We start from the raw sequence: 21,875 nt of genomic DNA, 5'->3' as shown, positions 1-21,875 counted from the left end.
CCCTGAGCCTCGTATCGCTCAGGTTCTGTTTGACTGCTTTCCAGCCAGGCTCCAGGATGAGTTTAGACCTACCATCCATCTGTGAAGTTTGAGTCTACTAAGTTCTCTTTCTTTAATGCTAGTACAAGAATTGAGAGTTCTTGGTGGTGATTCCTTGATGCCCTCGGTTTCAAAAACAAAATGGTTAAAGTGTGTGTGTGTGTGTGTGTGTGTGTGTGTTTGAAAGAGAAAGACTTGAGCTGTGGAAAGAACAAAGGATTTAGAGTCAGACAGTGCTGGGTTTGAATCCCTGAGACTTGAACAGTAGATTCCCACTTACCCTAGCTTTCTCTCTTTAAAAGGTATGCATCATTTATTATGTATTCATGCCTTCTATGGTGTTTCACACTTGTGAGTATGCTACATGCCTGTGTTATTCATGTACATAAGGTACATTTAATAAATGGTGACTTAATAGATTCCTAGAACTGTCAATATTGCCACTGCTATCAGTAAATTACATGGTGACTTTGGCTGAGAGGAAAAAATGAGTCGTTACAAGACAGACAAGCGATGACAGCCCCTTCCAGCCTTAGAGAAGCTTTTCTCTCCAGCTTCCTGGGACCCCCAGAGTGAAAGAAGAAGGCATGGCTGTCCCTTTCACCTGCCCCTTCACCCAGCTTTGCCCTCCAAGGAAAAATGCCTTGGCATAACAGCTTCTGTGTGCCCATGGGGCTTATAGTGGTCCTGCAGGCACAAGCTAAAGTTAAGAATGATCACAGAGTCTTTTATTTATTTTTACATGATACATTTAAACTAATTTAATGCCCTTGGGGCAGGTTTCGGTGTCCCAGGTGGCACTGGTGGTAAGGAACCTGCCTGTCAGTGAAGGAGATGGAAGAGACGTGGGTTCATTCTCTGGGTTGGGAAAATCCCCTGGAGGAGGGCATGGCAACTCACTCCAGTATTCTTGCCAGGAGAATCTCATGGATAGAGGAGTCTGGCAGGCTAGTCCCCAGGGTCACAAAAAGCTGGACACAACTGAAGCAACTTAACACGCATGCATGCGTGGGGCAGGTTTAGTGCAGAAAAAGTGGGAAGTGGTGTGAACCTAGGAGCACACCTGGTTTCTAAAATATTAATTCTTACGGCAAAAATTCCCCTTTATTAGATTCTTCCATAAAGCATGTTCCCTGATAGGAAATGTGGCCCTCTGCGTGTGGGGGGCCACTTGAGGAGCCTGAAGTGGCTCAACACATTTATCCTTGTCAGCTTCTCTGGTGTGAGCTACACCTCAGATGCTTTCTGTGTGGTTTAACCTTTCTGAACCTCACTTTGCTCATCTGAAAAATGGCAATAAGTCTCTACTGTGAGGGAATCATGCCCTCTTGTATATCCCACGCACCACACTACATCAGCCTGCTCTACTTTGGCTTTGTATTCATAACAAACACACCCACCCAGTCATGCTAGAAATTCAGCAAGTCTGTCTTGGGGCTCCCTTGGCCAGATATATTCCCCAGAGGTCAGGACTAGTAACCACCAGAAATGGTCATGGCATGGTTTTCTCCCTTTGCCCTCTTGCCCACCCTGACCTTCACGGGCAAGCCGAATCCTACTGGCACTTAATTGCTTCAGTGCATCACTTTGGGAAGCTCTATATGAGCAGGCGTTGTTCTAAACATTAGAAAATCTCAACCATGTCCTTTCTATCTTTGTACATATATTTTTTAGAAGGACCCAATGACTTTTTGAAGTCTAAGTATTTAAAATTCTGTTACTGACAGTCCTGAACATCTTTGAGAGAAAATGCACAATCCATGACAAAGACCAGAATATACTGAGAAAATAATTTATTTAATTGTAAATCAGGAATTTTATTTTAGCTTTTCAACATTGAACTATTGATTTTTGAGTTTGTCCATTTGGATTTTAAATTTAAGTGAATTAAAAAAAAAAATCAAGATCCTTTCAAAAGGAAACTTCATTCCTTTTCTCTGATCTTTGAAGAAACGTCATTTGTTTGCTTTCAGACTTAAACCATGAACTCTCCCTAGTCCAGAATGGATCCCCCCAAAACTTGAACTATACAGAAGCAAGAGTCCTAACTGACCTTTGATCTCCCTTTTCTTCTACAAGCCCAATTCTTCAGGATTTTTGTTGGTTTTCTTTTGTTTTACTGGGTTGTAAAAAATTTTGGCAAGAACGGAAGAGTAGGAGGCACAGTAAAACAGTCGAGAAAATGAAGGTTTCATTTAATCAAAGACGCCCACACTGCTGAGCATCAAGCCGGGGAGGCGGCTCTTTAAGTCAATCGCTTGAAAATGTAAAGCAATGACATAAACTGGAACACGAGCAAAATATAAACATGCCTGCGTATATAAATGTTGCCTCCTTTCTCCCTTTACGCTGACTTGCTTAACTTTAAATAATATATAAAATTTCATAGCTTCTCTCACAGAAAGGAACTGAATGGTAAGGTGTTCAGTCACAAGGACTGGATCTCCCATCGCCACCCCCTCTGCTTTTGACATAAAATCAGCTAACCATTTTATTAAACACGTCTGGTTGTTATACTTCAGTAGTGCAGATGGGGCAAGGGGAAACAAGAGGTTCCTTGATGTCAGCCCTGCAACGTGGGGCTTGCTGGGCTGAGGATTAGGGCAGATGGTGGCAGGAGTGTCTGACAACTGACTGTCATGAAGCCCAGGTCCGGGAAATGGAACCCCTGGCAATTCTCTCCAGTCCCCTGCAGGATTTGGTTTCCTCGGACACCACCCACTTCCTCTGGCCAAGGATCTGAACACTCAAGTTCCAGAGTCCAGCATACTGGATATGACTTGGCCAAAACAAGAAGCATCTTACAAGACAACACTGCTCTGGCCGTCATAATGGCTGAGTTCACTGGCGACCACCCACACTGCCTGGATCCGTGCTGTATTTATATGCCAACCGCATGCCCTGTGCCCCTCAGAGAAGGCAATGCCCCACAGGGATCAGCTCCCTGTCTTTCTACTCTCTCTTTGCTTATTTCATGGCCAACTTACTTGGAGGCTTTGTTTTCATTTTGTGCTGAGCACCCACTGACTCACTCAGATTGCCTGTGACTCCCAACATCTTCACCATATGTACTGGGAATCTTGACTAGTCCTGGCACAGAAGCCAATATCTTGATAAGGAAAGGACATTGACTAAACCATCTGAGGATCGTCAAGGTAGGCTATGTCCTACTAAGAGTTCTCCTGCTGCAAAAGCAACTCTGGGTTGCTTCAGACCCAGCAGAGACAAGAAGACACTGAAATCAAGAGGACAGCCCCTCACAATTGTTCTCTTGTTGCCAAACACTTCCCTTCTCTCCAGTAAGTTCATTGGCACGTGTAGAATGTTTCTGGCTTTTGTCTATGACAATTTTTTTCTTTTTTGGTTCAACTGATAGTGTATCCATTCCCCTCCCCCACAACTGAGAATAGGTAAGAAATCACTGGGAATTTACATCCGATTACCACAGGTTCATTCTCCCGTATTACAAGGCTCAAAGTTACAAGGAGAAATAATATGTACTTGCTGTGTTGGTCTTTTGTTAGTATTTTTTTTTTTTAAGTTAAAATTAAGTGTTACTTTTCTGAGGAAGTAGCCAGAATAATACTCTCTCAAATTCAAAAATGTACTGGCACAAAGTCAGACGTTATTTCTAACCACATTATACTCTTTTGTCTGCCAAGACATCTTGACAAGCTTAATATCCGCAGGTAGGCCTATATGATAATCCCAGCAGTATTCCGGGGATAAGATTTTAGTGGGTTTGTTGAGAAGGAAATACTTGTTTAGATGGCTTTCATCATGCCATTGGGCTTCTATGTCATTTTTCTTGTCCTTGAGGATTCCTTTGAAGCATTCCTGGGTGATGTTAAGGACCTGAGTGGGTGTTCCCCCAAAGATGGCCGCGTGGTAATAAAAATCCCCTTCGCCGAAGGGAATGTATGCTGCAGACTCCTTGCGCCTCTCATAGGTGAACTCATCGGGGTCTGCCTTGTACCACCAGGCCTGTAGCTGGGCCACCGACTCACCCAGGGTCTCCACCCCGAACTCGTCTTGGAAGACCTGGTCCACGTCCATGCAGAAGAGGAAGTCAACCTCACGCTGGATGTGGGCCACGATGTGCTCTCCGATGGTCTTCATGCGCACCATGCTGACGTCCTGCCACCTCCTCTCAGGCTTGACCTCAAACACTTTGAAGGAGCGCAGAGGGCCCAGCTCTATCAAAGGCATCCTGGAGACGTCGTCCACCATGACGTAAAAGATGACTCGGTGGCCAACCATGAAGTGCTTATTAGCAGACGTTAAGAACTCCTCCAAGTAATGCTCAATGTATCTGAAACGAAGAAGAATGGGACAAGGGTAACCTCCGGGATCTCTGCAGGCTTCTCCGGTGGGCCAGTGGTAAAGACTCAGCCTGCAATGCAGGAGACGAGGGAGGCGTGGTTCGAACACTGGGAAGATCCCCTGGAGGAGCAAGGGGAAACCCACTCCAGTACTCTCGCCTGGAGAAGTCCATGGACGGAGAAGCCTGGCAGGCTACAGTCCATAGGGGTCTCAAAGAGTCGGACATGACTGAGCGAGTGAACACGCACACTGGGATTTGCTGTACTATTATTTCTGGCCGCTCTCCACCACACAGTCGCTCAACTTTGAGGAGATAAAGTGACTTACCTGATGATTCTGAAAGGTGACCGGGCAGGCCAGCCCCTCCTCTCTCACCCTTGGAAGCCAGTCAGGTGGAGAGAACATGTATTCTCAACTGCTCTGGGCCCTGCAGTGTAGCTAAATGATACAGGCCCTTCTCCAACATCCAGACACCTGCAGTTTCTCGTGCTATGGATGAAGGATGCCTACGTCTTTCTAATTCTGTGGTTCAACATCAGGAGGCCCAGGGCCTTCGGTTTTATAACCCATATTCTTCAATATCAGCTTTCACCGCAGTGAAGATGATCATCACTACCATCTACCTTATTTATCCCTCTGTCTTATTTATCAGTTGGTTCAGACTCTGGGTAGGCGAAAGCGTGCTAGTCCTTTTTTTTTTGTAGTTTTATTGAGATATAGTTGACATATAGCATAGTTTAAAGTGTGCCAAGTGTTGATTTGGTATATTCATATATTACAAAAGGGCTTCCCAGATGGCTCAGTGGGTAGAGAATCTGCCTGTGATGCAAGAGACGCAGGAGATGCGGGTTTGACACCTGGGTCAGGAAGATCCCCTGGAGGAGGGCATGGCAATCTGCCCCAGTATTCCTGCCTGGAAAATACCATGGACAGAGCAGCCTGGTGGGCTACAGTCCATACAGTCACAAAGAGTCAGACATGACTGAAGTGGCTGAGCATGAAGCACACATATATCACAAAATTACCACCACTGTAGCATTAGTTCGGAGAAGGCAATGGCACCCCACTCCAGTACTCTTGCCTGGAAAATCCCATGGACGGAGGAGCCTGGTGGGCTGCAGTCCAAGGGGTCGCTAAGAGTCAGACATGACTGAGCGACTTCACTTTCTCTTTTCACCTTCATGCATTGGAGAAGGAAATGGCAACCCACTCCAGTGTTCTTGCCTGGGAAACCCCAGGGACGGGGGAGCCTGGTGGGCTGCTGTCTATGGGGTCGCACAGAGTCGGACACAACTGAAGCGACTTAGCAGCAGCAGTAGCATTAGTTAACACCTTCATCGCATCACATAATCATCATTTCTGCTTTGGGGAGAAGATTTGAGATTTATTATCTGAATAACTTTATGAATATAGAAAACAATATTATTAACAATAACCACAATGCTTTACATCAGATCCCCAGAACTTGCTCATTTTATAACTGGAAGGTTGTACCCTGTGATCAACATCAGGGGGCGCTAATTCTCAGGCATCTCTCAGAAACCCCAACATCCACTCCAATGTTATCCTGCCCTACCAGATGAAAGAGTGACACGCCTCTTAGGTCCTTTGGGGATGCCTTAAGACTAAGCATCTCCACTCTCTTCTCCTTCTCTGGGACCCAGAGAATGGGTTATGGGGGACATGAATATCCTTCCACATTATACATTCACTTTAAGAGTTTTCCAGTGGTTACCCCAAACACCAATACATTATCCAGCTACCACCATTATAAGACCCATCCAAATACCAGAGCAAACACCCTCTGATTTAAACTTATTTTAAACTATCTCATTTCCTTTTCTAAAAAAAGTTCACTCTTAGTTGTGTGTATTCTATGGGTTTTGACAAATATATAATGACAAGTATTTTTCACTATGTATGATATCATACAGAGTATTTTCACTGCCCTAAAAATTCTGTATTCTGCCCATTCATCCATTCCCCTTTGCCGACCCTTGGCAACTACTGATCTTTTTAGTGTCTCCATAGTTTTGCCTTTTCCAGAATGTTACAAGGTTGGAATCTGACAGCAGGCAGTCTTTTCAGATTGGTTTCTTTTACTTAATAATATGCATTTAAGGTTTCTCTATCTCTTCCATGGCTTGATAGATTTTGTGTTTTTTGCACTAATAATATATTCTACCACCTGACGTGCCACAACAGTTTATTAATCCATTCACCTACTAAAGGACATCTTAGTTATGTCCAATTTTTAGAAACTATGAATAATGCTGCGTTTAAACATCTGTATGTAAGTTTTTGTGTGGCTATAAAGTTTCAGCTCTTTTTGGTGAATACCAAGGATGCAATTGCTAGACTGTATGATAAGAATATGTTCAGCTTTCTTCCAAAGCGGCTGAATCATCTTGCCTTCTCGCCAGCAGTGAATCAGAGTTCTGCTTGCTCCATATTTTTGCCAGCAGTTTGTGTTGTCAGTGTTTTGGACTTAGGTCCTTCTAATAGATGTGGTATTTTAGCTATTTACTTATTCATTCAAAAAACATGTTCATGTCTTTTGTGAGCCAAACTACACACTTATCACGTGACAGCATGGGGATGATAGAGAAGGAAAGGGGGAGTTGGCTTAACACAACTTGCATCACCCCCAGACTCATGCTCAGCGGATGTGGACTAAGTTTAATTTACTGATCACACTCACGGCCAGTTATGACATTTTGTGAGTAATAATAACTGGCATTTGTTTTTGCTCCTTAGTTGCAGTTTGGATTCCCGTTCGTTTCTACAAAAATAAACTGTGGTTTTAATATTGGTCTCTGGAAAAACCCCGGGGTTTACAGTAGAATATATCTGAGCAATATGAAGAGGGACTTTGCCATGGCTCTGAAAAAAAAATCTATTGTGCCCTGAAGCTTGGGAGACAATCCTAGGGGGAGGGGAGGGGGCCCTAGTGAGGTTTAACATTATTTAGAGATGAAAGCATTGCAATTGGCTCGGGGCACTGTTATTTGAAAACAAACCAAACATCACACCTCCTAAAAGTCCAGATCCACTCTTGGGAGGATTTATTGCTGCAGAGTACAAGCAGTCCCCTCCTGCCTCCAAGAGGAGAGCTCAGGGTGTACAATTTACTGTTTGGTTCTGTGAAGCTGCGAATACGAGGGTGAAGCCATCGTGGAACCGCAGGCCACATTCTGTTCTTTGTGGAAACATCAGGAGTAAATCAGTCTACAGGGTGGCTGGCTCGTCCCCTCTCATACCAAAGGATGAGGTGAGCTAGGCATCTGCTCCAGACTCATAACAGTACAGATTCTTCCAGTAAAAATGTCAAAATTCCAGAGTCACCCTTCTCCATCAGAGATGCCCCTGGGATCAGCACAGGTGGTGACATCAGGACTTGACCAGTAGGATGAGGGCGATGGCTTCTGGGCTCTGGGCTGGGGACGGTCTTGGGAGTGAAGACGCACAGATCCTCACTCAGATCCACCCGGGCCTTCACCGCTCGCTGTACAAGCGAGCAGTCAACTTCCCATGTGGCGCTCGGAAAAGATACAGATGGGAAGGCCCGTGGAGGGGGGTTGCAGGGAGGAGGCTAATAGGAAAAGTAAACCTTTGCTTTCGTTTTGATAAAGAAAAAAAAAAAAAAATCACCGAAGGAACAAAATTGGTTATATTTTAAACTATTTTCACAGCTCCGACTTTTAAGTAAGAATGATTGCAGTTTGGGGAGAAATGTCGTTCTAAACAAGGAAATGGAAGCAGAAACAGGAACCCATCCAACCTCTGGAAGAAGTAGTTCTGGTTGGCCAGATCTCCGGGGGCCAAAGCCTCTAGGAGGAGAAGGGCAGAGGCAGCTGCGGAAGCCCGGGGAGAGTGGTCAGCCAGGCTGACGTGGGGAAGCTCCGCGCTTAGTCACTTCTGTCCTTGGTTCTCAGTTGGGGTCTTGAGTGTGTGGGAGAAACAATGACACACGTTCGGGCTGTCTAATAGCTGGCATTTTTGGAATTCCCAGAGAGGGCCGTGGAGGTCAGAGTGGAGGCGGCGCTGGGTGTGCTGGAAACTCCAGGCCCAGTGAGTGTGGCAGACACTCTAACCTGCAACCGAGGCCTCGCTCAGGTGGGAAGCTGTCCACTGCCATCCACTGTCTTGTTCTCAGGCTCTTGGGGCCTCAGCAAAAAGGAGCCTGAAACAGTCCTATTTATTGCTCCATTCTCCTGTCTAATGATTCAGACACATCCAGGAACAGCCTCCATGAGCCCAGGGAGCCCCTCACCAACCTTCTGACGCTGGGACAAAGGAAAAGTCAAGGTTACTTTTATTAGCGACACCTACCTTCCGACGGCGAAAACCGTCAGGCCGACAGTAATTTTCTGCTTGGCGTAGTAATCGTCTAAGACGGCTCGGTTGTAAGTGCCTTCCCACACCACGGGCGCCTTCCAATCTGTCATAGTCACAACCTCGGGGCGTTTACTGGTGACAAAACAGAGTCCATGAGTCAGGATGGCCTTGCTAAGGTGGGGCGGAGACATCTGATGGAAAACGGCTCAGCCGTGGCTGGTGGTAACCATCCTTGAATCCTAATGGGAGTTTAACCCCAACAGTCAGCTGGCAGTGAGACATCTGCGGCATCTTCTGGGTGAGGAACAGGAGACGGTGGCCCAGGTGCCTGGGGGCTGCTTTAGCGGGGGCCCTAGGGGGGTCATGCCCTCTGTCCCCCTTTCCTGCCTCCCCTATCCTCATCTTCCTTCAATATCCATTCCCATCTCCCCAGCCCCTTCCTAAGCTGCCAGTGGCATCTTTAGACCTTATTTATCCCAATGGGTGCCATCTGACCCAGAGAAAGCCCTGATGCTTGACGCAGGGGGACAAGACAGTGACATTAGAGCTGAAAGAGGAAGAAGCTGTTTCAATCTGCCTTTTGCCAGAAAGGAATTTTTGGTTGTAACCTGGGTATAGCACTAAGGGGTTTCTGGTGTTACTGTTCATTTGACATACAAGGAGTAGACAGTCACTAAGAAAGGATCCTGCAGGCTCACAGTAGCCAGGGATGAAACACGGGGACCCTGGCCGTCACCTCTCTCAGATCACGTTTCCTCTTTACAAAGCCAGGGGTGGGGGAGGGGGGTGTTCTGTGCACTCAGCACACTTGAAAGGGACTTGGCAAAGCCGACACAAACACAGGAAGCAATGTAAGAGCGAAGACAAACCAACCAACTATAAAGAGTAACTGCAGAAAGGCTGAGCAGCGGCTGGGGCCCAGGCTAAGGCGGGAATGGGGTGGGGACTCAGCTGCAACCCCGTTTGGGTTTGCAAGAGACTGCCCTTCCCTGGCGGGAAGTGGAGACTGAAGCACAGTCATTTAGAGCAACCCCTGTCACACAAGGGCCCCGCCATGTACCTGCACTTCAGCCACTGCGGGGAGAGGCCCAGTGACGGGCAAAGTCTTGGCGGCCCCATCGGGCCCCTGCTGACTGTGTGCAAGTGGCCTTGGTGAGGCTATCGAAGAGATGTTAGCAAATAGATCAGCCCACTGAGAACTTCCTCTCTCCCTCACACATGGGTGGAGAGTGGGTTTTCACAACACTGCCCCTCCGCCATGGGTGAAGCTAAGTTTTTCCAGGGAGGGTGGGCAAGGCCAGGTCACCTCCTCCTCACCCCAGCCCCCAAGAGACACTCGTCCACACCTCCTGTCCTTCCACCACCAAACTCTGCGGTCCTCCTGTTCTAGAACCAACCAGGCCCTCCCACCCACTTCCGGTGCCCCGCGCAGGCCTGCTTCCCTCCTCCACACACAGGAGTCTCCTCCAGAGGTGGGGAGGGACAGTGCCGGGCTGGCCCTCCCCGCCGGGTCTCGTCTCAAACCCCACAGCCCAGCTCTACCTGCACCCCCCGGGTGTGCCAGCGGCATGGAGGCCCTGGACAGCTGCTCCCGGTTTCCCCTCAATTGTGAAAGCAGCTATTTTGGGATCTGCACCGGCCTGCACGAGACACTTTCACACACACACACACTTTCTCAGGTAGTCCTTGCAAAAGCCCTGTCATGTCTTATGTTCTTTGTACAGATAAGAAAACCAAGGCTCAGAAAAGCTTGTTGACTTGTCCAAGGCCAAACAGCTAATGGGGGTGTAACTAATGTACCCTGGATACTTCCTATGGAACAAGCCACAGTACCCAGGGCTTCACCCTTCAGAGGAAGCTGCTATTTTGATTCCCGTTTTATCAAAGCGGAAACTGCAGCTCAGAACAGTTAAATAACTTGTTGGAGGTCACAAAGCAGCTAAGGAGCCAAGCTGGAATCCGAACCCAGACAGTCTGACTCGGTAAGTCCATGCTCCGAACCACTGCATCTATTGCCCATTCATTTACTTGCTAGGCTGACGAACTGGGGTTAAAAACCAGGGTTCTCATCATTTCCACTCAACTTAGATACTTCAGCATTTTTATCAGTACAGATGAGAAATGAGCGTTTGTATTTTGTTTTTAAAAGCTTATGGGATGCTTTTAGTCACATAAAACCCCCAGCTTTGTTAAATGACCAGGTTTCAAACCAGAAAAACCACACACACACAAACACAGGCTTATCATTCTATAACCACTATTTCTGAATGTAAACCCCATTGCCGTCCTTAGTGAAGCCCGTCAGGGATCTCTTAGCCGTTCTGACCCAACCCATTAGCTAAGCCATGGAGCTGCATGTGAGCTGAACATTTGGTGAGAAGGTAATATTTTTAAGAAAGACAAGAGGAAGGGGAGGAGGAAAAGGAGGAAAGGATGGTATTCTTATTTAACGCTTCCAGACATCGGGGCTCAATGCTTGGCTTTCATTCTTTCACTGAATACTCAAAACTACCTTCTAGAGTGGGTGCTGTCACCACCCTCGTTTCACAAATAAAGAAAGTAGGCAGTTGGAGAGTAGGAGAAGGGAACTACCACTTAACCAACAGGAAGGGTCAGACCAAGGCACTAAATTCCTCCAGGCACTTCTGCTAAGTCCTTGCTCCCTGTCAGGCCCTGTGCTGAGCTCCAAGATCAGGGGAATGAGACCTGCCTACCCCTTGAGGGTCTCAAAGTCCTGACAGGGGGCCAGCCTGCCACCTGCCACTCTTCCACTGCATGACCACTCAGTTCTACACCTTCTAGAAAGGACTGAGTCAGGACACCAATGTCCAGTTTGGTTATTTGATGGGGAAGATTCCTCTGAGCAAGGGAAAAATATATATATATATAGTAATATTAAAAATTAATGTTTCATTAAAAATTAAAAATTTCTATTTCCCAGCTGTTAATTATTAAATCCCACTGGCCATTCCCACACATCAGCGACCCTGACTAGGAAGCCAGATGACAGGCTGAAAAGGCAGGCCAAGGGGAGGATGAGGGGGTGGGAGGATGCTTGAGATCAGCTTCCTGGATGAACCCCTCCCACCCCACCCCGGAAAAACAAAAGAAGAAGTGACAGCAGGCAAGCAACACATGTGTAAGACCAAAAGATGTCCAAGGTCACCAAGATGGGGCTCTAGAAGGAGGAAAAAGTACCAGGAAAGACGGAAAACTGCCCAAATGCCTTCTTTCCAAGCAGCACATCTGCTGCGTTACCTCCGCTTGTCAGGTTCCCCAAGTACAGGCCAAAGGTTTCCCACAACACAGAAGGGCCTCCATAACCCAAACATACACCTACCTAGGTATCTGGTAGCATTTACATCTTACATACTTATTTATGGGCTTCCCAGGTGGCATCATTGGAAAGAATCTGCCTGCCATGCAGGAAATGCAGATTAGATCCCTGGGATGGGAAAACCCCCTGGAGGAGAAAATCGCAACCCATTCCAGTATTCTTGCCTGGAAAACTCCATGGACAGAAGAGCCTGGCAGGCTACAGTCCCTGGGGTCACAGAGGCAGACTTGACTGAGCATGTGCATATACTTCTTAGTGGGAACACTGTGGTCCCCAGGGGCTGGGCAGAGGAAGGATTAAAATTCTATGAATCAGGCAGCAGTTCACGAAAGATGTAGCATGCATACAGCATGTTCTTCACTGGACTCCTTCCAGGCAGCAGGACAAAGACAAGAGCTGTGGGGTGGCGAGAAGGAGATGACGTAGGAAGAATTCTGGAGGAAGAATTAACAGAACATGCTAATGGATTAGACTGTAGGATGGATGAAGGAAAGAGCGAAGGATGAATTGGAGAGGTCTCCTGGACTCTGACTTAAATAGGAATGAAAAGAACGGGGGTGGGGTGAGTCAAAAACTCTGTGAGACACACAGTTAGACATAAGCAGGGGCTCAGAGAAAACCTTTGGACTTAAGATGTAAATGCGGGAGTCATTCTCCCATGGATGGTATCTAATGCCACGGAAATGGATGAGAGCATGTTGGAAGATAGTATAAAGAAAAGAGATGAAGATACTGGACTCAACCTCCAGAAGCTAATATTTGAGGCTTGGGAAGAGGGAAGGGCCCCGTTAAAGAGACTGAGAAAGTAGGAGGGAAATTAAAAGAATGTGATGATATGAGGCTAAGAGATATTGATATAAAAAATGTATCTACAATATACTTAACATGCTTCTGGTAGTTTACAGAAAAGGATACATTTCTATAAATATGTCATCTGTGAATTCAGTTATTCATCTTTCATTCATTTATGCAAGAAATATATTTTAGTGCCCTTAGAAGGCTTAGATTTGCTGCCGCTACAAATTAATATTCTTTAAATATCTGCTCATCATTCATTTGGAGGGCAATGGAGAGAGTGACAGCTGCTGGCTGTGATGTTTCTCTTCTCTGACCGGAGGAATGCAGCCCCGGCCCCCGCCTCCAGGTCCCACTCAGCAAAGCAGAAGTACCACAGTGAAAGTGTACCACCCTCCTTTGAAGCAAGCTTGGCAACTATATCGCTAGCTCATCTAGCTGGCCATTGTGAGGGCTCTCACCCACCTCACACACACACATATATACCTAAGGGGCTTGTCAAACCACAGTGCTTCCATATTCTTACATTTCCAGGAATGGTTTAGCATCCCATAGATGGCTACCCTGTTGTCCAGCTCCTTAAATGATACTTTGCGGGGAGGGAGCAAAATTCCCATCCTTTGACACTGGCATGGATGCTTTGTCCCAAAATAAGAGAACTTGCCAGAACACATTCAGTCTTTGCAGAACCAAGATCCCTCATGCTGTAATAGCTGCTGTTCTCCCCTGATCCTCCTCCTACCTCTACGGCCACTCCTGCTCCTTTTAGGACTTCTCTCCCTCCACTGGCCCTCTAAATGCTGACATCAGACATCAGCCCGGTGCCTCACCCGGGCCTGCAGATCCCATTGCCCCCTGTAGGCTGAAGGCTCCTCTTCCTACATCTCCACCATCTATCTTCTGCTACAGACTGACTATTGTGTCCCCCCAAAATTCATGTGTTGAAACCTAAGGGGTGGAGCCTTAGGGAGAGGATTAGGTCATGAGGCTGGAGCCCTCATCAATGGGATTAGTGCCCTTAGAAAAGAGACCCCTGAGAGCTCCCTTTCCCCTTCTACCACATGAGAACAAGGTAAGAACACCATCATGAATATACTAGGAAGTGGGTCCTCATCTGGGGCCTTGATCTTGGACCGCCCCCCCCCCCAGCCTCCAGAACTGTAGGAAATACATATTTGTTGTTTATAAGCCATCCAGTCTATGGTATTTTGTTATAGCCTGAACGACTAAGATAGGCACCCTGTGAATCTCTGTCCAGTTGCCCCACAAGTTGCTGAATCCATACGCATCCCTAGTTGAGCTCATGGCCCCTCCCCTTCACCAGTGCTAGCCCCTTTCCTGGTCAATGGCACCACCACCCACTGGTCCCCCAGGACTCATGGTCATCCTGGACAGCTCCCACCTCCCTACTCCCCAAACCACAGCCTTCTAAGTCAGGTTGCTCACAGCTCCTTAACCAATCTTGGCAAACACTAGTTACACGTCTAGAGCCTCGACAGGACCGTGAACTTCTTGAATATAACCATGCTGATTGATTTTTGCTGTCTCCTATACCTAACACAATGCCTAGTACAGAATTTCTTACCATGATTCACAGTAATAAATACATTTCATATCAAAAACACACGCACATACACATATATATTGAAGCAAAAATCCACTTAACAATACCTATCCTTCCTCAGGTGATGCCCTCTGATTTTCTATTGATTTCAATTTTTAAAAGGCTGCTTTTAACCCATTCAGCTAGTTTCTGAACACATTAATGGATAGTGACCAGTAGTGTGTAAAACACCAGCTCGCGTATCATGAGCGTTTGATAAACATTTGTTGTATGCTTGTTTAAAGAATGTACGCATGGCCCTATGAGCTTCTGTAACATCACTGCAACATTACAGACAAGCTATCTGAATCTCAGGATTTTCTTGCTCTGACTCTAGCTATGTAACTTTCCATAGTACCCTGTGGCCTATGAGACCCCCTTCCAGCCCCAGTATTTTGTGATTCTTCTGCTGCCGTTGGCTGACTGCTGTCAGAATCATTGTAGTTATTGCTCAAACAAGTAAGTCAAGACAAGCAGCCTCTCAAGTTTCTCATCTAATCTGGTGTAAAGGTCTAATAGATGCTAAGCCTCTGTCCCTCTAGTCAGGGCTGTTCTCCACGGCACTGTTGCCTCCATAGCCCCTGCCCCTTTATGCTGAGCTAAGGATTTACTGGAAATAGGGCGACACTTCTTTTCTTACAATGGGTTGAACCAGTCCGATAGCTTAAGCTTGCTTTCGTCGTCCTTTCTTTGTTCCTTTTCTTCGTCTACGTCTTCATCTTCTTCGTGGTAACTGCGGGTCATAATACAAAGGGAAAAATAAGCTGAGGAAGGCAAGGAGGCTGACTATGGTATCAGGATGATGGCTGAGGACCTTATGAAAATGGGTTCCAAGGCAGAGAACATGTGCACCAAGTGAATGTCTGGAGAAAGGTTCATAATACTACACGTTTATTCATAAAGACCTACTTTTGTTGAAATGGTGCAGTACTCAGCTTGCTTATTATTCTTGCAGGTCAGCACAGTTAGCAATTTAATGACCCAACAACCATCAGGTTATTTCAAGAGGAGGGAAAACTAATAAAACAGTCCTCATAAAAACATTTTAGTTTATGATAGGCTTTCCTACAATCCCAACTTTAGCCTGAACTTCATTCACCCTCAACTTAAATGGGGAAAAAATAAAAACAAGACCGCCAAACTTAATGGCCCAGTCCCAACCATGAAATAGAGGCCTTGTGTGTTTCCAATAAGCCAGAAATACAAATGACTGAGGTCATGGCTGTGAAACCATTCTATCTGCTCTCTATAGTATTGGGTGGATAAACGAATCACTATGCGACCGCCTTACCCATTGTTAAACCATCTCGGAAACCACCAGCCCTTCTGAATGCTGCTGCCACTGACTTCTGGGTTTCTAAGAAATGAGAAAAAATGACAAACATTTTTAGAAAACAAGGCAGTCCCAAACGGGGGGATTTCCAAACTCTTTTTATGGTATGTCATTTAAAATTTTGTTTAAAAAATCGCTCATTTGTAAAATGAACACAAGTGACGCTGCTGGAGCTGAACGGGAGAGGACGCACCTGACGCCACCTGGATCTCCCTTTCCGTGGGCAGTCCCTGGCACACAGCCCATCCAGGGGCCCCTCACAGGGAGAGATGGAGAAAAATGGAACGACAAAGTGGGGGGGGGGGGGACACTAATCCATAAATCTGCATCTTGGGTCTGCTGCTTACTAGCTGGGTGACTGTGAGAGGACATTTTCCCCCTCTCTGAATCTTGAATTTTCTCCTCTGAAAAGTCAGAGATAATAACAACAACAACGATAAGAAACCTACCATGAGGGTGGCTTTGAAGCCTAAATATAAGTGGCACACACAAAAGAGCTTTCTAAGACGAAAATGACTGCAGCAAGTTGTAGTCTTTAAACAAAACGGTTCACATTTCCAAGAATGATCTCTTTGGCTAAATGAGGAGAATCTGAGTTGCTACAAAGGTCAGCAGTGACAGACGCAGGAAATCGGAGGGTCTGTAAACCAGAAAGAAGCTCAACCAACTGTAATTAGAAGCCACTTTCACCACGCACATACTGACGTGTCCACACTCCCTGTGAGAGCCTCTCCAGGGTGGGGACCTTCCGAAAGAGGGAAGAGAAGGGGAAGCCAGGAAACGATACCCTTCAGTTGGACAAATAAGGTGGTGAGGTATGAACAGCATAATAAAAAAGAAACATGCTTTAAAACCCATCTCTTCAAGAAGTGCTTGAAGTAGTTTATGATTAAGAAGGTATGGTTACAATAAACAGGGGGAAAATACAAGAATAAAAATGAAGCAAGAGGAAACAAACATTTTAATCACTCAGTAGGTATGTTCACTTGACCTTGATCATCTGAGCCACTCTGGGAGAATAAAAATTTTACCTTTATTTTTGTAACTGAGATACTGGTTGACTGGGTTTGAGCAAATTGCCAAAGTCATATGACATGTAAGCATAAAAGCCAAGATTTAATACCAGGGGAGAAATTATTTCAAAAAAGAAGGTCAAGGAAAGTTCAAGCAGTTGAACATAACACTTTGCCCTGAGCTTCCTGGCAACCAAGCCAAAGACTGAAAAATCAAGGCTTGCAGAGTCCTCGAGACCAATAATAACAATACTACTACACCACACACTAGTTCATCAGGAGACCCAAACTTTTTTCCTGATCCTTTATCACAATGAAATTTCTTGCAAGGGTCTTTATACAACATGTGGTGGGTAGCATAATGGACAATATCTACCCTGATTTTTTTTTTTTTTATAAGCAAGGCAGGAATGTTCTCCAAACAAGACTACTTGAAGAGATAGATATTTGATGAAAAGCAAGGACAAAACATGAGTCATGGCTTTAGAGAGACAAGACTAAGGGGCTGGAGGAATACAGTCCAGACTCCTGAGACCCTTCCCCTCCACCTGTGACCAGAGCTGTGTCACCACCTGCCACGTTAAGAATGGACTGTAGGGGAGCCAAAGCGGGCAAGGGGAGAATCCCATAGAAACCTAGAATTAAAAGCACTTACCTTGATGGGTTTATCCAGAACAAAGAGCCTTCTGGGCTAAAAGCAAATGAGAAATAAAAATGTATCATATTACTTTTAATTCGGAAAAGCTATTTTGCAGCCATTATCACTGAAGCCCCGGGTCAAATTGAGAGCCTGGGTTTTGGCTACTTCCAGGTTTCCATTCATTCCACATGCTAGCAAAGTAATGCAGAAAATTCTCCAAACTAGGCTTCAACAGTAAGTGAACTAAGAACTTCCAGATGTTCAAGCTGGATTTAGAAAAGGCAGAGGAACCAGAGATCAAATTGCCAACATCTGTTGGATCATAGAAAAAGCAAGAGAGTTCCAGAAAAACAGCTACTTCTGCCTCACTGACTATGCTAAAGCCTTTGACTGTGTGGATCACAACATACTGTGGAAAATTCTGAAAGAGATACAAATACCAGACCACCTGACCTGCCTCCTGAGAAATCTGTATGCAGGTCAAGAAGCAACAGTTAGAACCAGACATGGAACAATGGACTGGCTCAAAATCGGTAAAGGATTATGGCAAGACTGTACACTGTCACCCTGCTTATTTAACTTAAATGCAGAGCACATCATGAGAAATGCTGGGCTGGATGAAGCACAAGCTGGAATCAAGATTGCTGGGAGAAATATCAATAACCTCAGATATGCAGATGACACCACCCTTATGGCAGAAAGTGAAGAGAAACTAAAGAACCTTTTGATGAAGGTGAAGGAGGACAGTGAAAATGCTGGCTTAAAACTCAACATTCAAAAAAATAAGGTCATGGCATCCAATCCCATCACTTCATGGCAAATAGATGGGGAAACAATGGAAGCAGTGACAGACTTTATTTTCTTGGGCTCCAAAATCACTGCAGATGGTGCCCACAGCCTACTCCTTAGAAGAAAAGATATAACAAACCTAGACAAGGTATTCAAAAGCAGAGACATTACTTTCCCAACAAAGGTCCATCTAGTCAAAGCTATGGTTTCTCCAGTAGTCATGTATGGATGAGCGCCAAAGAATTGATGCTTTTGAACTGTGGTGTTGGAGAAGACTCTTGCGAGTCCCTTGGACTGCAAGGAGACCCAACCAGTCCATCCTAAAGGAAATCAATCCTTATTCATTGGAAGGACTGATGCTGAAACTGAAGCTCCAATACTTTGGCCACCTGATGCAAACAACTGACTCACTGGAAAAGACCCCGATACTGGGAAAGATTGAAGGCAGGAGGAGAAGGGGACGACAGAGGGCAAGATGGTTGAATGGCATTACAGACTCAACGGACATGAGTTTGAGCAAACTCTGGGAGATAGTGATAGGGAAGCCTGGAGTGCTGCAGCACGACTGAGCAACTGAACAAGAACGAGGCTCCTACCTTCCTTTGAGATAAAACCAATGACACCAAAGGACTTGGATCACTTCTGGATTACCCAGAACAAGCAGTGGCAGAAGATCTCTGGAGAACCTCAACTCTTAGCTTAAAAATAAAAGATGGCAGCTCTCCATCGGCCACAGTGGCTTCACTGAGGGAGAGGCGCTCCCCAGCTGGCTCCCCTCTCGACTCCTAGTGGGGAGCACCATGGCCCATCCCTTGCCCAGGATCTATCTTCCCCCAGAAAACCAATGACTGCCGAGCTGGCACCCTACCACCTCAGAGCCTCCTCAAAAGGGGAGCAGCCTCAAAGGGCATTTCTAAAGCTAACGAAGGCGGTGAAACCACCTGCAGGCATTTACAAGACTGCACCAGTGCCTATCTGACCCCTCTAGCAGACCACCTCCCTCCAGTCCACAAGTACTTGCTGAGCCTGTGCCACATGCCTAGCACTGGGGACACAGTGCTGTCTGAGACAGAGTCCCTGTACATCCTTGTGGCAGAAACAAGCTAGTGGGGAGGGCAGACCCTATATCACACAGCTACGGGACTTCGAACTCCAAGGAGAAATGTTAAAAAAAAAAGAAGAAGGAGAAAAGTAACTAGGAACAGGAAGATCTGGAAGGCTTCCCAGAGGAGGGGATGTTTTAGCTGAGTTCTGAAGGATGACTAGAAGTCCAGGGGAAGAGAAATTTTAAAGAGTGTCTCTTGGAGACCAAAAATATATATGCAAAGGCCCTGAAAAAGGAAGGAGGCATTTAAATGTGCAAGGAAATAAATGGAGAAGTGACCGGAGGTCCCCTCGCTGTAGCCTGCTGTGGATTTTGCCCTTGAAGAGTTTTAGGCAGGAGTGGGACAGGGTCATCTCTGTAGGCAGTAAGAGAGTAAATGGGGTGACTACTCAGGAGGTGTTGTCAGCGGTCCAGGCCCAGGTCAAGGCAGCCAAAGAGATGGAGAGAGCAGAGTGCACTGACTTGAGAGATATTTTGGGGGCAAAGGGATAAGACTTGTCGTACTGGATTCTTCCACCGTTCTGTGCATGGAAGCTGTGCCCAATGGTTAAATCTTTCTTGCTTCCTTCTCCCCATGAATAAAAGGGATAGAGACTGGTAGAAAGAGTTCTGGACCTGGGCTCAGGCACCTGCCCTGGCTCTGCACCTGTCTGGCCCTAGCTGCCCTCATCACTGAAAAAAAATATAAATGACTAATACTTGTTTCAGACTCTGCCTTCTGCCCCTGCTGGGAGTCCATATCTCTTAACCAGAGTGAAATGCGTGCCCTCCTTCCACCTACAGTTACCCCTCTGAGCTCAACACTTGTGGATCAAGTTCTAATATCTCTTGTTTCTAAATCTGTTTATTGATCTGACAATATTCCTAACAGCTAATACTTGGCCAGGGACTGTTCTAAGCAATTGACATGTATTAGCTCATTAAATCCTCACAACAATCAACGAAGGAGGTTCTATGCTTCCTTGGAGGCACCTAGGCATTAAGCGGTTTTGTCTAAGATTGGATTGCTAGAAGAAACAGTACTTGAACCTGGGGAATCTTGACTCCAGACCCGACAAGAGGGGGTTAGGAAGAAGGAAAAGAGGAGGGGGAGGGCCCTCTGCAAACTAGGACTCAGACCCCCACCAGGCGCTCAGGACATCATTTTGTAGAGTCAGACTTGCCGTCTTGTTCCATCTTTTAAATTTGCCATCTTGCCCTTTTCACCCTCCCCTCACAGAGGCCTGTGACATTTCAGGTCCCAGCAACACCCACCTTGCAGAGCATGGCATTTAACACATATTCATTCTTCAAGGCACAGTTCAAATGCCCCCTCTCCTGTGGTACAATCTGAGTATAGTGACTGCCACATAGTAGCTGCTCAATAAATATTTGTGAATGAATGCCTCTCCCCCCGCAAAAAACAGATCGCTGTCTAAGTCTAACATAATCTTTGCCTCCTTGAACTCTCATGGTTCCTTTTCTCTCCCTCTGATATCCTTCCTTCGCTTTGCACTGTTGGTATTGATGTACACATCTGCTTGCTCCATCTAGAGTTTAACCTCCTGAGGGTAGGAATTCCCTGGGCTTCACACTGTACCCCTCACAGCACTTGGCGTGAACAACCAGCTCAAGAAGGGGCCCTGGACAACAAATCAGATCTGAGCGCCAATTAGAACTTGGACATAAATTCACCGCTAAGTCATTTCACCTATTTGGTCTCCATTTTCTCACTTGAAAAATGAGAACCCTCAACCGAAGGAAGGGTTGTATCGTGGGTCAAGCTATATATTCTGACAGCCTCAGACCTAAATCTTCCTAAAAATGTGACCTTGAACATTCACGTTTAACACTGTGGAGACTCAGTGTGCCCCATCTAGACACACAGACTATGCAGACAATGCTTAGCTTGCAGGGCTATTTTAAGAACTAGAGGGAGTGCCTAGTGCAGTTCCTGGCACATTCAAACGCTCAATAACTAGTAGGTACTATCATCAAAATCACCCTCACCATCATTACTTTATCATAAATGTTTAAAGTTTCTTCCATCTCTAAAATTCTAAGTTGTTTTTTTTTTAATCCAGCCTCAAATCAAACCCTGTCCTGGATGACATTCTTTCAGGATGCTCTATCGGTAGTAGTCTCTCTTTACTTAGCAGTTGACATGTTTGATTGAGCTACTTTAAAATCCTTTTTAGCTAGTGCTGCCCACCTGTCTAAGGTTAGTGCCCTCAGCTCACCTCACACCATCACAAGGCCAATTCTCAGGGTGGCAAAGAATCTGCTGCCTTTTAAACCTCTTGCAGACGTTCAAATAGATTCCCCACATTGAAGACTGATGTGGCTGCAGTCTGGGTGCCAGACTGTGGCCCTGAAGAGCAGCCAGAAGCTGCTCTAGTTACTGTGTAGAGACAGTGTACCCAGCATGGCAAAATAAACCCTCTTGATGGGGGCCCAGTGCCAATATGCACATTTGGGCCTTTGGCTCCCATATTTTAATTTTGTGAAGTACCCAAAATTTGGAAGTGTGACTCCGGCTGCAATTCAAAATGCCAAGGTTATCCAATCAAACATTCAGAGC

General features: G+C 46.0%; 1 protein-coding gene across 3 annotated transcripts in view; it reads right to left on the bottom strand.

Moving 5' to 3' along the window:
- Positions 1-1,868: 1,868 nt before the first annotated feature.
- Positions 1,869-21,875, bottom strand: part of GGTA1 (glycoprotein alpha-galactosyltransferase 1 (inactive)) — a 72,753-nt gene continuing 52,746 nt past the window's right edge. For all 3 annotated transcript variants that reach the window (XM_068983177.1, XM_068983235.1, XM_068983243.1), the window contains exons 4-8: positions 17,437-17,472; positions 15,727-15,792; positions 15,076-15,168; positions 8,695-8,832; positions 1,869-4,351 (exon numbers count right to left, since the gene is read on the bottom strand). In XM_068983177.1, the coding sequence (XP_068839278.1) occupies positions 3,658-4,351; positions 8,695-8,832; positions 15,076-15,168; positions 15,727-15,792; positions 17,437-17,472 (1,027 nt within the window). In that variant the 3' untranslated portion in view covers positions 1,869-3,657. The remainder of the gene's footprint in view (positions 4,352-8,694; positions 8,833-15,075; positions 15,169-15,726; positions 15,793-17,436; positions 17,473-21,875) is intronic.

Source organism: Capricornis sumatraensis, chromosome 1, assembly GCF_032405125.1.
Source record: "Capricornis sumatraensis isolate serow.1 chromosome 1, serow.2, whole genome shotgun sequence".
NCBI classification, from domain to species: Eukaryota; Metazoa; Chordata; class Mammalia; order Artiodactyla; family Bovidae; genus Capricornis; species Capricornis sumatraensis.
This window is presented reverse-complemented; position numbering and strand designations above follow the sequence as displayed.